General features: G+C 40.5%; 1 protein-coding gene across 9 annotated transcripts in view; it reads left to right on the top strand.

The window, feature by feature from the left end:
- Positions 1 to 15,615, top strand: part of kif21b (kinesin family member 21B) — a 265,011-nt gene that overhangs the window by 112,381 nt on the left and 137,015 nt on the right. For all 9 annotated transcript variants that reach the window (XM_061922660.1, XM_061922656.1, XM_061922658.1 and 6 more), the window contains exons 5-7: positions 4,248 to 4,382; positions 14,244 to 14,426; positions 14,520 to 14,635. In XM_061922660.1, coding sequence (XP_061778644.1) covers positions 4,248 to 4,382; positions 14,244 to 14,426; positions 14,520 to 14,635 — 434 coding nt within the window. The remainder of the gene's footprint in view (positions 1 to 4,247; positions 4,383 to 14,243; positions 14,427 to 14,519; positions 14,636 to 15,615) is intronic.

Below are 15,615 nucleotides of genomic sequence, written 5' to 3'. Positions count from 1 at the left end.
ACAATCCCAAGCATACCTCCAAATCAACATCAGAGTGGTTGCAGAAGAAGGGTTGGAAGACTCTGGAGTGGCCTTCACAGTCGCCAGACCTAAATCCTATAAAAAAACCTGTGGTGGGACTTGAAGAAGGCAGTTGCAGCACGCAAGGCCAATAATATGAATGAGCTGGAGGCCTTTGCCCAAGAGGAATGGTCTAAAATACATGTAGATCGTTGCATGAAGCTTGTGTCCGGTTATGTATCACGTTTGAAGGATGTAATTACTGCCAAAGGGTGTTCTACTAAGTACTAAAGATGCATGTAACTAGGGGGTTGAATATTTTGTCAAAGAGATATTAAGAAAAATGTCCTTTTTGGTATTTTGTAAAATACAGTGTTACAATTTAAGTTGCATTTGTCTATTTGACACATCTTTATTTGATATGACTATAAACAGAATACGGAATAAATGTCCAACTTGCTAAAACACCAAAATTGTGTGGGGGTTGAATAATTTTGATTACAACTGTGTGTGTATATGTATATATATATTGTAAAAAAAAAAAAAAAAAAAAAAAAATATATATATATATATATATATATATATATTTTTACAAATCGATTCTTAAAAAAAATAACATATTGACAATCTGAATAAAAAAAACGATTTGGATGTTATGTGATTGTTTTTTTGACCACCCGTATAATTTGGTAATAAATCCTGATGAAGATCCTAAAAGTCAAATGCCTGCTGGTCAAAAACGACCCTAGGGCTGAGTTTCACCAGGGAGACCCAGGTTAACCAGGCTGCCTAATTGTGATTGGTGATAAGTGGTTTTTACATTGACAAATATCTTCAGCATGAGTAAATGCCAAAAAGTGGAAGGATGTTACTAGGTCAGGGGGGTCAGGCTGAACGTTATTCAATGGACAGACAAATGACTGATGAATTGGAGTTTAGCAATGATTACCTGTAATTCTATTATTCTATGTTTGAGCAATCAGTTTGTGTTCAACATCAGAAATTCCAGCGTCTTTACCTCAGCTATTTCCACAAATTAATGCAGGAAAATAGTAAAAACATAAAATTTCCACACCCTGCCACAAAAAGTGTTAACAGTTCTTGCAAAAATCCCACTGATAAACAATCAAATGTTTGCCAATAATTCCAGCTAATGAAAAAAAGACATCAGAATCAGCATTATTGTCATTAAGCAGGGTAACGAGATTGAGGCCATTCTATACAGTGCAATGTGTGCATGCAAGAAAACAATGTGTAAATATATAAAAAATATACAAAATATAGAAGTGCAAAGAAAGGTGTGGAAGAGAACAGAGTACACTCTATACTCTCTGTACAATGTACACTCTGTACACTCTTTGCAAATGTACAACCTATACACTCTGTACTAATGTGACTCTATACAATGGCTGAAATGAATATATACATGAATATCTACATGAAAAAACAGGATGGTTGGTGGAATGGGTTATTGTACCGAAGAGGAAGGCAGTTATGAGGGTCAATGGGGCAGTCCGTTCAGGGTGATTATGGCCCTGTGGAAGAAGCTGTTCTTTAGCCTGTTTGTCTTGGTTTTAATGCACCTCTAGCGCTTCCCAGAGGGTAGCAGGTGGAACAGGTCAGAGCCAGGGTGGGTGCTGTCCTTGATGATGGCACTGGCTCTGTTGAGGCAGCGGGAGGTGTAGATGTCCATCAGAGAGGGGAGAGAGCGGCCAATGATTTTCTGAGCCGTCTTGACCACTCTTTGCAGCCTCTCCCTGTCTACTGCATTGCAGCTGCCATACCATACTGTAATACAGTAGGTCAGCAGGCTCTCGATGGACGAGCGGTAGAAGGTCAGCAGCAGGTCAGGCTTCAGGTTGTACTTCCCGAGGACTCTCAGGAAGTGTAGCTGCTGCTGAGCCTTCTTGATGATTGATGTGGCGTTGACTGTCCAGGAAAAGTCATTAGAGATGTGGACTACAAGGTACCTGAAGGAGTGGACCCTCACCACACGCTCGCCGTTGATGTAGAGGGGGGAAGGGTCAGTGCTGCTCCTCCTGAAGTCGACGATGATCTCTCTGGTCTTGCTGGTGTTGAGAGCGAAGTTGTTCTCAGAAGACCAGGCCGTCAGCTTCAGGACCTCCTCCCTGTAAGCAGCCTCGTCACCCCTGGAGATGAGCCCGACCACTGTGGTATCGTCAGCAAACTTGACGATACGGTTGTCACTGTGTACTGGACAGCAGTCATGGGTGTACAGGCAGTAGAGGAGGGGGCTCAGCACACAGCCCTGTGGGGAACCGATACTCAGCGTGCGGGTGGATGAGAGGTGGGGGCCAAGTATCACATTCTGGGGTCGGTCCGTTAGGAAGTCACTTATCCAGGCGCTTGTGAGAGGGGGGAGGCCAAGAGTGTCCAGTTTATTGCAGAGTCTGTCCGGGATTATTGTATTGAAGGCAAAACTATAATCCACAGAGAGCATCCGGACGTAGCTCTGCTGCTGCTCCAGGTGGTTCAGAGCAGAGTGGAGAGCAACAGCGATGGCGTCCTCTGTGGATCTGTTCGCCCGGTAGACGAACTGGTGGGTGTCGAAGTCTGGAAGGATGTGGTCCTTGATGTGCTGGAGAACCAGTCTCTCGAAGCACTTCATGATTACCGGAGTTAGGGCCACTGGTCGGTAATCATTCAGGCTGGTGATGGGAGACTTTTTCGGCACCGGGATTATTGTAGTTGACTTCAGGCAGGACGGAATGACTGCCTGAGCCAGGGAGAAGTTGAAGATCCTGGTGAGGGAGCTGATGGGCGCACGCCCTGAGCACCTTTCCAGGTACTCCGTCTGGTCCGACAGCCTTCCTGGGGTTCACAGCCAAGAGCACTCGTCTGACACTGTGCTCCTGTACAGTGAGTGGAGTGGTGCCGGATCCCGGTGGGGGCGGGGGCAGGGCTGGAGTGTTGCTGGGGGGTTTCGAAACGGGCAAAGAAACAGTTAAGCTCCTCTGCCAGTGTCGCACTCTGACCCGCAGTCGTCACATCGCAGCCTCTGAAGTTTGTGATGTCATGAATGCCCGCCACACCTCCTATGAGATATTGCTGGACAGATGGGACTCTATGCACCTCCTGTGGTCCGCCTTTGCTTTTTTAATCCCTCTCTAGCAGCACTGTCCCCTGACCTGAAGGCTGCGTTGTGGGCCCTGAGGAGTGTGCAAACATGGCTGGCCATCCAGGGTTTCTTGTTGGAGTAAACCCGGATGTTTTTTTCCAGAAGTCACATTCCCGATGCAGAACTGTATGTAGTCCAGCACCGTTCCTGTGGCTGTCTCCAGCTCCTGTTGTTGGAAGAGGTCCCAGTCTGTGTGTTGGAAGCAGTCCTGAAGTTTGCGGAGTGCATCGTCAGGCCAGGTCATAACAGTCTTTGTGACGGGCCTGGCCTGGCGTCTAATGGGGGTGTAGGTAGGAGAGAGCAGGAGGGAAAGATGGTCTGACTGTCCAAGCTGGGGATGGGGGTAGCTCTGTATGCGTGCTTCATGTTGGTGTACATGTGGTCCAGGGTGTTTTTGCCCCTTGTAGAACACTTCACGTGCTTGTAGAATTTAGGGAGTACAGTCTTCAGATTGGCTTATTAAATCCAAATATCCAAATATCGTTAAACTGGAGGAGAAAATGTTTGCGGCTTACAGTTAAATGTTATTGATGCAGATTGATGCTCCTATGAGGAAGAACATGTCAAAACAGTACCAGGACAAACTGTGCATTTGTCTACTGAGCTTGTAAAATTTTCACAAGCTGTGTGAATATTGCATTTCTTCTCTTGTGGACTCGTAGGATTGTTCTTCAAAGTTCCAAAGGTACATAAAAGACATGCAGTGCATCCGCAAAGTATTCATACAATATATGTTATGATACAGCCTTATTCCGAAATGGAATTAATCAAATTCAAACTGCTCGAAGATAGGTGTGCAGCTTGTGGCATTGTATTAAAAAAGACTTGCAGCTGTAATTGCTGCCAATGGTGCATCAACAAAGTAACATGCAAAGGTTGTCAATATTGATTTTTTGTTTTGAATAAATTTGCCATATATTAAAAAAATCACATTGTCATTATGGGGTATTTTGTGTAGAATTTTGAGGACAAAAAAATTATGTATTTCATTTCGGAATAAGGCTGCAACATATCAAAATGTAGGAAAAGTGAATACTTTACAGATGTCGCTGGTATGCATGTATTTCATATAAAATAAGTAGTAACTGAATATTTTCTGTGTTTGCAGCTGCTGCAGTGTCTGAAACTCGGCGCACTGTCCCGCACCACCGCCAGCACGCAGATGAACGCCCAAAGCTCGCGCTCGCATGCCATCTTTACCATTTATCTCTGCCAGATGAGAGTCTGCCAACCCGTACAAACGGTGAGCAGGACACAAAGCAAACGTGAATAAAACCAAACAAAGGAAGAGAGGGAGGAGGGCTCAATGTGAGCCTTGTCAGAGTTTCATCATAATCTACTTTTACACTTAAATCTGTTTATGGGCACAGGGAGGAGGATTAGGATTAAAAACTGCGCAGAAGAGGCAGGTAAAGATAGGAAGGAATGTAGGGGGGGGCGCAAATTTTCTTCAGTATATGCTGAAGATTGTGAAATTAGGGTCACAGTTAGAATTGACAAAGTGTTACCCTTGGGTGCTTGAAAGTGGCCAACCTTTAAATAAAGTATTTAAATAAAGATGTTTGGATAAACATGTTAAGATAAAGTTGTTTAAAAAAAGACGTTTGGATGAAGAGATTTGAGTAAAGACGTTTAAATAAAAAATATTTAAGTAAAGACGTGACTTTAAATATAGATGTTTAAATAAAGACAATTGGATTAAGACGTTTGGATAAAGACGTTTAAAAAGACGTTTACATTAAGACGTTTAGATAAAGACGTTTAAAAAGACGTTTACATAAAGATGTTTAGATAAAGACGTTTAAATAAAGACGTTTAGATAAAGACATTTAAAAATATGTTTGAATAAAGATTTCTTCATAAAGACGTTTTCATAAAGACTTTTAAATAAAGACGTTTACATAAAGATGTTTGTTTAAAAATGTTTAGATAAATACATTTAAATAGACGTGTCTTTAAATAAAGACGTTTAAATAGATATGTATAAATAAAGACGTTAGAATAAAGACGTGTCTTTAAATAAAGATGTGTGAATAAAGACGTTTAATTAGAGACATTTCGATAGACGTTTTGATGAAGACGTTTAGATAGACGTTTCAATAAGGACGTTTTGATAAAGATGTTTGGATAAAGATGTTTAAATTAAGACGTTTAGATGAAGCTATTTAGATGAAAATGTTTGTTTAAAGACATTTAGATAAAGACATTTAAATACATGTCTATAAATAAATACGTTTTAATAGAGATGTTTGAATAAATACGTTTAAATAAAGATGTTAAGATAAAGACGTTTAGATAAAGACGTTTAGATAAAGACGAATAGATAAAGACGTTTCGATAAAGACGTTTAAAAATATGTTTAAATAAAGCGTTTTCATAAAGACGTTTAGATAAAGATAGGTGAGACCTACAAGGTAAGAGCGCTTGATTTCTCAACCTTTTTTGACCTTGAAACACAGACTATTCGACTACAGACAGGACCAAATCCCACTCAAATATTATTGATTGATTGATTGATTGATACTTTTATTAGTAGATTGCACAGTTCAGTACATTTTCCGTACAATTGACCACTAAATGGTATCACCCGAATAAGTTTTTCAACTTGTTTAAGTCGGGGTCGACGTTAATCAATTCATTAACACTGAACTAGTAATTTTACTCTTGATTTTAATAGTATTTAATCATTATATCTAACCTACTTACAGTTTACAACCTTGCCAAATGATATGAAAGCATGTGTTCATCATAAATATTATAATCAAGTGTTAGGTCAGAGTAATTTAAAAAAATCCCAATCAAATATACTGAAAAAAAGAACTAAATGAAAAATATGTGTACATATAAATATGTTGTGCTAAAGTAAATTGTTTCTTAAATAAACTGTCAGTAAAATTAAACTGCAAATGAAAATACAGCTTCATCGCTTAAGTCGTAATTTTTGCTCTTAAGAAACATCGCTAAGACTTTAGTTCCAGACTTCTTATGTTTGTTTGACATTGTCATTACTGCCACAAATAGTGGAAACTTGTATTACAACTGAGTACCACTGCGGCCCATACGGACCACAGCTGAGAAACAAATATTTTTTGACGGCTCTATAAAAAAACACTGACCAACACTGACCTATACCACGAAAAAAACCTTTAAGATTTATTTGAGCTATTTTTAATCTTTGCAGATTTATCAATGTGTGTGACGTCATAATTTGGGATAATTATCAGGCCGATAATTATCGTTCTCCCCAATTAGTATACTGCATTTAAATAGTTTCTTCTGTAAATACAGTATAAAAGCAAACAGGAACTATATTTAGCAAGTGCAAAAACAAACAGAAACTATTTTTAGCCAGTGCAAAAATAAACATGAACTTCATTGAGCGAGGGCAAAAACAAACAAACTATATTTAGCGAGTGCAAAAACAAACAGGAACTATATTGAACCAGTGCAAAAACAAACAGGAACTATATTTAGCGAGTACAAAAACAAACAAGAAATATATTAAGCTAGTGAAAAAACAAACATGAACTATATTTAGCAAGTGCAAAAACAAGAACTATATTAAGCGAGTGCAAAAACAAACGGGAACTATATTTAGAGAGTGCAAAAACAAACAGGAACTATATTTAGCAAGTGCAAAAACAAACAGGAACTAAATTTAGTGAGTGCAAAAACAAACAGGAACTATAGTTTGAGTGCAAAAACAAACAGAAACTGTATTTAGTGAGTGCACAAACAAACAGGAAATATATTTAGGGAGTACAAAAATAAACAGGAACTATATTTAGTGAGTACAAAAATAAACAGGAACTATATTTAGTGAGTACAAAAACAATGGAACTTTATTTAGCGAGTGCAAAAAAAAATCGGAACTATATTTAGCGAGTGCAAAAACAAACAGGAACTATATTTAGCGAGTGCAAAAACAAACAAACTATATTAAGCGAGTGCAAAAATATCAGGAACAATATTTATAGCGAGTGTAAAAACAAACAAGAACTGTCACGTGGAGGTCGCATCTTTATGCGGGATTGTTCTCCCGGAATGCAGAATGGACGGCTCCGGACCAAGGCGTAAGGTAGGCAATTATTTATTTACAGTAACTCTAAAACTCATACGACAAACATAAGCGGATGCGTGCCGGTCGCACGTAGAAGCTAAGGCGAAAACACTTAGCACAGAAAACGTACGTAGTCAAAACACTTGGCCAAAAAACTCGAGACCAGGCAGGAAACTCACATGAACAGGTTGCATGCAGCAAACGCAATGAAGGCAGAACGAGTGAGAACAAAGATAGGCTTAAATGGAGTCTCTGATAAGAAACAGGTGTGCGTGCACGGTAGGTAAAAATCAAGTAACCATGGTGATGAAACTAACTCACAAGGTGCACAAACAACAAAGGGAGTCCAAACTAACAGAAATAGCACAAAAACATGATCCGGACCACGGATCACGACAGTACCCCCTCCTCAAGGACAGATACTAGATGTCCATAGAAACAAAACAAAAACAAGCAGAGTCAAAAGTCACGGGAGGGCGGAGGGAGGACTTGGCGGTGGGTCGCCAGGCCAAGTGTTCCCGAATCCACCGAGGCAAAGTCAAGTGGCGGCGGCGAGTGGAACGCCGCTGCAGCAGGTGAGGCGGGCGACCCGGGAACGGCCACATCCGTGGCCGACGGGGAGGCGGGCGCACTTGGCGAGGCGGACGACCAAGGGGCGGCCACATCCATGGTCGACGTGGAGGTCGACGTGGAGGTCGGCACGTCGGCGCCGTCGTGGCAGGCTTTGAAGCAGCAGCAGACGAGTCAGGCGTAGACGCAGCAGAAGACGAGTCAGGTTTGGACGTAGCAGAAGACGAGTCAGGCTTGGACGTAGCAGAAGACGAGTCAGGCGTGGATGCAGCAGAAGATGAGTCAGGCTTGGACGCAGCAGAAGACAAGACAGGCGTGGATGCAGCAGAAGACGAGTCAGGCGTGGACGCAGCAGCAGACGAAGCAGGCCTTGAAGCTTGGCGTTTCAGCCGAGGAGCAGGAACTGGAGCTTGAGCCAGCCGAGGTGCAGGTACTGATGCCAGCCGAGGAGCAGGTGCAGGTACTGGTACCAGCCGAGGAGCAGGTGCTGGCACTGAAGCTTGGCGTGGACTTGGTAATGGTACTTGTCGTGGTGCTAGTACTGGTACTTGGTGTGGTGCTGGTACCGGTACTTGTCGGGGTGCTGGTACTGGTATTTGTTGTGGAGCTGGTACTGGTACTTGTCGTGGAGCTGGTACTTGTCGTGGAGCAGGTACTGGTATTTATTGTGGTGCTGGTACTGGTATTTGTCGTGGTGCTGGTACTGGTACTTGTCGTGGAGCTGGTACTGGTATTTGTCGTGGTGCTGGTACTGGTACTTGTCGTGGAGCTGGTACTGGTACTTGTCGTGGTGCTGGTACTTGTGGTGGTGCTGGTATCTGTCGTGGAGCTGGTACTGGTATTTCTCAAGGTGCTGGTACTGGTACTTGTCGTGGAGCTGGTACTGGGACTTGTCGTGGTGCTGGTACTGGTACTTGTCGTGGTGCTGGTGGAGGCGGCCTAGGAGTAACTATATTTAGGGAGTGCAAAAACAAACAGGAACTATATTTAGCAAGTGCAAAAACAAACAGGAGCTATATTTAGCAAGTGCAAGAACATACAAGAAAAAATCTGAGCGAGTGCAAAAACAAACAAGAACTATATTTAGCAAGTGCAAAAACAAACATGAACTATGTTTAGCGAGTGCATAAACAAGTATTTTAATAAGCGAGTGCAAAAACAAACAAGACCTATATTTAGCGAGTGCAAAAACAAATAGGAACTATATTGAGCGGGTTTAAAAACAAACAACAACTATGTATAGCAAGTACAAAAAAACCAGGAACTATATTTAGCAAGTGCAAAAACAAAAGGAGCTATATTTAGCAAGTGCAAAAACACAATATATATTTTGAGCGAGTGCAAAAACAAACAACTATAATTTAGCGAGTGGAAAAACAAATAAGTGCAAAAACAAACGAGAACTATATTAAGTGAGTGCAAAAACAAATAGGAACTATATTGAGCGAGTGCAAAAACATACAGGAACTATATTGAGCACTGCAAAAACAAACAAGAATTATATTTAGCGAGTGCAAAAATAAACATGAACTATATTGAGCGAGTGCAAAAATAAACATGAACTATATTGAGCGAGTGCAAAAACAAACAAGAACTATATTTTGCGAGTGCAAAAACAAACAACTATATATAGCAAGTACAAAAAAAATAGGAACTATATATTTAACAAGTGCAAAAACAAACAGGAGCTATATTTAGCAAGTGCAAAAACATATAAGAACTATATTGAGCAAGTGCAAAAACAAACAAGAACTATATTTAGCGAGTGCAAAATCAAACAGAACAATGTTTAGCGAGTGCAAAAACAAAAAAGAACTATATTAAGCTAGTGCAATTACAAACCAGAACTATGTTTCGCGAGTTAAAAAAAAAACAGGAGCTACATTAAGCGAGTACAAAAACAAACAATAACTATATTTAGCGAGTGCAAAAACAAACAGGAAATATATTTAGCAACTGAAAAACAAACTGGAACTATATTTAGCGTGTGCAAAAACAAACAGGAACTATATTTAGTGAGTACAAAAACAATGGAACTTTATTTAGCGAGTGCAAAAAAAAATCGGAACTATATTTAGCGAGTGCAAAAACAAACAGGAACTATATTTAGCGAGTGCAAAAACAAACAAACTATATTAAGCGAGTGCAAAAATATCAGGAACAATATTTATAGCGAGTGTAAAAACAAACAAGAACTGTCACGTGGAGGTCGCATCTTTATGCGGGATTGTTCTCCCGGAATGCAGAATGGACGGCTCCGGACCAAGGCGTAAGGTAGGCAATTATTTATTTACAGTAACTCTAAAACTCATACGACAAACATAAGCGGATGCGTGCCGGTCGCACGTAGAAGCTAAGGCGAAAACACTTAGCACAGAAAACGTACGTAGTCAAAACACTTGGCCAAAAAACTCGAGACCAGGCAGGAAACTCACATGAACAGGTTGAATGCAGCAAACGCAATGAAGGCAGAACGAGTGAGAACAAAGATAGGCTTAAATGGAGTCTCTGATAAGAAACAGGTGTGCGTGCACGGTAGGTGAAAATCAAGTAACCATGGTGATGAAACTAACTCACAAGGTGCACAAACAACAAAGGGAGTCCAAACTAACAGAAATAGCACAAAAACATGATCCGGACCACGGATCACGACAGTACCCCCTCCTCAAGGACAGATACTAGATGTCCATAGAAACAAAACAAAAACAAGCAGAGTCAAAAGTCACGGGAGGGCGGAGGGAGGACTTGGCGGTGGGTCGCCAGGCCAAGTGTTCCCGAATCCACCGAGGCAAAGTCAAGTGGCGGCGGCGAGTGGAACGCCGCTGCAGCAGGTGAGGCGGGCGACCCGGGAACGGCCACATCCGTGGCCGACGGGGAGGCGGGTACACTTGGCGAGGCGGACGACAAAGGGGCGGCCACATCCATGGTCGACGTGGAGGTCGACGTGGAGGTCGGCACGTCGGCGCCGTCGTGGCAGGCTTTGAAGCAGCAGCAGACGAGTCAGGCGTAGACGCAGCAGAAGACGAGTCAGGCTTGGACGTAGCAGAAGACGAGTCAGGCTTGGACGTAGCAGAAGACGAGTCAGGCGTGGATGCAGCAGAAGATGAGTCAGGCTTGGACGCAGCAGAAGACAAGACAGGCGTGGATGCAGCAGAAGACGAGTCAGGCGTGGACGCAGCAGCAGACGAAGCAGGCCTTGAAGCTTGGCGTTTCAGCCGAGGAGCAGGAACTGGAGCTTGAGCCAGCCGAGGTGCAGGTACTGATGCCAGCCGAGGAGCAGGTGCAGGTACTGGTACCAGCCGAGGAGCAGGTGCTGGCACTGAAGCTTGGCGTGGACTTGGTAATGGTACTTGTCGTGGTGCTAGTACTGGTACTTGGTGTGGTGCTGGTACCGGTACTTGTCGGGGTGCTGGTACTGGTATTTGTTGTGGAGCTGGTACTGGTACTTGTCGTGGAGCTGGTACTTGTCGTGGAGCAGGTACTGGTATTTATTGTGGTGCTGGTACTGGTATTTGTCGTGGTGCTGGTACTGGTACTTGTCGTGGAGCTGGTACTGGTATTTGTCGTGGTGCTGGTACTGGTACTTGTCGTGGAGCTGGTACTGGTACTTGTCGTGGTGCTGGTACTTGTGGTGGTGCTGGTATCTGTCGTGGAGCTGGTACTGGTATTTCTCAAGGTGCTGGTACTGGTACTTGTCTTGGAGCTGGTACTGGGACTTGTCGTGGTGCTGGTACTGGTACTTGTCGTGGTGCTGGTGGAGGCGGCCTAGGAGTAACTATATTTAGGGAGTGCAAAAACAAACAGGAACTATATTTAGCAAGTGCAAAAACAAACAGGAGCTATATTTAGCAAGTGCAAGAACATACAAGAAAAAATCTGAGCGAGTGCAAAAACAAACAAGAACTATATTTAGCAAGTGCAAAAACAAACATGAACTATGTTTAGCGAGTGCATAAACAAGTATTTTAATAAGCGAGTGCAAAAACAAACAAGACCTATATTTAGCGAGTGCAAAAACAAATAGGAACTATATTGAGCGGGTTTAAAAACAAACAACAACTATGTATAGCAAGTACAAAAAAACCAGGAACTATATTTAGCAAGTGCAAAAACACAATATATATTTTGAGCGAGTGCAAAAACAAACAACTATAATTTAGCGAGTGGAAAAACAAACAAGTGCAAAAACAAACGAGAACTATATTAAGTGAGTGCAAAAACAAATAGGAACTATATTGAGCGAGTGCAAAAACATACAGGAACTATATTGAGCACTGCAAAAACAAACAAGAATTATATTTAGCGAGTGCAAAAATAAACATGAACTATATTGAGCGAGTGCAAAAATAAACATGAACTATATTGAGCGAGTGCAAAAACAAACAAGAACTATATTTTGCGAGTGCAAAAACAAACAACTATATATAGCAAGTACAAAAAAAATAGGAACTATATATTTAACAAGTGCAAAAACAAACAGGAGCTATATTTAGCAAGTGCAAAAACATATAAGAACTATATTGAGCAAGTGCAAAAACAAACAAGAACTATATTTAGCGAGTGCACAATCAAACAGAACAATGTTTAGCGAGTGCAAAAACAAACAAGAACTATATTAAGCTAGTGCAATTACAAACCAGAACTATGTTTCGCGAGTTAAAAAAAAAACAGGAGCTATATTAAGCGAGTACAAAAACAAACAATAACTATATTTAGCGAGTGCAAAAACAAACAGGAAATATATTTAGCAACTGAAAAACAAACTGGAACTATATTTAGCGTGTGCAAAAACAAACCGGAACTATATTTATCGCGTACAAAAACAAAGAGTAACTATATTTAGGGAGTGCAAAAACAAATAGGAACTATATTTAGCAAGTGCAAAAACAAACGGGAGCTATATTTAGCAAGTGCAAGAACATACAAGAAGTATATTGAGCAAGTGCAAAAACAAACAAGAACTATATTTAGCGAGTGCAAAAACAAACATGAACTATGTTTAGCGAGTGCATAAACAAATAGGAACTATAGTGAGCGAGTGCAAAAACATACAGGAACTATATTGAGCTAGTGCAAAAACAAACAATAACTATATTTAGCGAGTGCAAATACAAACGTGAACTATATTTAGCGAGTGCAAAAACAAACAAGAACTATATTAGGCGAGTGCAAAAACAAGCAAGAACTATATTTAGCGAGTGAAAAAGCAAATAGGAACTATATTTTGCGAGTGCAAAAACAAACAACTATATATAGAAAGTACAAAAAAAACAAGAACTACATTAAGCGAGTGCAAAAACAAAAAAGAACTATATTTAGCGAGTGCAAAAACCAATTGAAACTATATTGAGCGACTGCAAAAACATACAGGAACTATATTGAGCGAGTGCAAAAACTAACAAGTACTATATTTAGCGGGTGCAAATACAAACAGGACCTATATTTAGCATGTGCAAAAACAGACAAACTATTTTAAGCGAGTGCAAAAACAAACAATAACTATATTTAGCGAGTGCAAAAACCAATAGAAACTATATTGAGCGACTGCAAAAACATACAGGAACTATATTGAGCGAGTGCAAAAACTAACAAATACTATATTTAGCGGGTGCAAATACAAACATGACCTATATTTAGCGTGTGCAAAAACAAACAAGAACTATATTAAGCGAGTGCAAAAACAAGCAAGAACTATATTTAACGAGTGCAAAAGCAAATAGGAACTATATTTTGCGAGGGCAAAAACATACAGGAACTAAATTGAGCGAGTGCAAAAACAAACAAGAACTATATTTAGCGAGTGCAAAAACAAACAGGAACTATATTTAGCGAGTACAAAAACAAACAGGAACTATATTTAGCGAATGCAAAAACAAAACAGAACTATATTAATCCATCCATCCATCCATTTGCTTCTGCTTATTCCCTTTGGGGTTGCGGGGGGCGCTGGTGCCTATCTCAGCTACAATCTATATTAAGCGAGGGCAAAAACAAACAAGAACTATATTTAGTGAGTGCCAAAACAAACCAGAACTATGTTTCGCAAGTTCAAAAACAAACAGGAACTATATTAAGTGAGTACAAAAACAAACAAAAGCTATATTTAGCGAGTGCACCAACAAACTGGAACTATTTTTAGCGAGTGCAAAAACAAACAGGAACTATATTTAGCGAGTGCAAAAACAAACAGGAACTATATTTGGCGACTGAAAAACAAACTGGAACTATATTTAGCGAGTGCAAAAACAAACCGGAACTATATTTAGCGCATGCAGAAACAAAAAGTAACTATATTTAGGGAGTTCAAAAACAAACCGGAACTATATTTAGCGAGTGCAAAAACAAACAGGAACTAACACTAAATTATATGTCAATGCCCAATGATTTTATACAGGCAAATGGTATTATTTTTTTTTTCTGTGAACCCCGTTCCCACCTTTCTAACATTCGTCTACTGCCCAACACCCTTGCTAGCCCAATGGAGAGGAGGACCCTGGTGAATTAAATGGCGTGGCGTCATCCGCCATCGAACAACCCGAGTTCGAAGCTCTGATGGCCAAGTTCCACTTTGTGGACCTGGCCGGTTCCGAGAGGCTCAAACGCACCGGAGCTACAGGAGAGCGAGCCCGCGAGGGAATCTCCATTAACTGTGGACTGGTTAGACGGAAACAAAACAACTTTTTTTTTAATTATACCATTTTATTTGATTCATTTTAACACATATCTTTTGCACGTTTGCGTGTGCCGTAGTTGGCCCTGGGGAATGTCATCAGTGCTTTAGGAGATCAGACCAAGAAAGCGGGCCACGTTCCCTACCGAGATTCCAAGCTCACTCGGCTACTGCAGGACTCGTTAGGAGGCAACAGGTACGTGTGCACACGCTAATAAATAAGTCACACCATTGGCCACAACATACTGCTACTACTGTAGATCCAACACAAAAATTATGTCATAATGCTCTGTTTTACTTGACACTATCAACAAGTTATTTTACTCATAATTAACCTATTATTTAATTCTCATTTTTTATTTTATTTTATATGATAAGTTGTATACTGTAAACACTGTATTTACAAAAAAAAAGTTTATTTCTGTTGTTTCCGTGCATCAATCAACCAATCAAACGTTATTTGTATAGCACTTTTCATACATTTAAAATGTAGCACAAATTAAAAACATTTAAACAAACAAAACCAATAGGAGCTCTCGTTTTTATTGCAAGTTGAAGCAGCCAAACCACCTTGAACCTCCTTTTAAGACATGTGTGGCCAGCGATAGATTAATTTCAGCGTTGTAGGAATCATTAATCATAAATGGAATATTTTCATATCAAAAGCATACAATAATCTGTTTGCTACCTTCTATATACATGTTCAACATTACAAAGCCTTCTAGACATGAAATAGGACACTTTAGTCACCTTTACACTCTTTTAACTCAATATAGTAATGCAGCCTGAGACTCAGCCAATCAGTGGCCACGATGCCGGACAGCACATTCTAAATTATTTGGTCTCATCAAGTTGCCAATACTACTGTAGTATAGATATATTTTGTTCATTTAGCCATTTTTTATGCTTGGAAATGCTTATTTTAGGGAAATAAATTGCATAATAGGTATGTATATGTGTATATACACATATACATACCTATTATGCAAAAAAGCAAGGAATCTGCAAGAAGGGTAAGCCGCAATATTAAAGTACGGAGTGGCGAACGCGAGGCACGACTGTACAATCATATCCGTCTCAACCTATGTCAGGAAACGTACTGTTTCTAACTTTTGACTACATGTCCTTGGTCGACTATGGAGAAAATAACTGCTATGCTTTTTTTTTCAAATGTTA

The sequence above is a fragment of the Nerophis ophidion genome, linkage group LG16 (genome assembly GCF_033978795.1).
Source record: "Nerophis ophidion isolate RoL-2023_Sa linkage group LG16, RoL_Noph_v1.0, whole genome shotgun sequence".
Lineage (NCBI taxonomy): Eukaryota > Metazoa > Chordata > Actinopteri > Syngnathiformes > Syngnathidae > Nerophis > Nerophis ophidion.
This window is presented reverse-complemented; position numbering and strand designations above follow the sequence as displayed.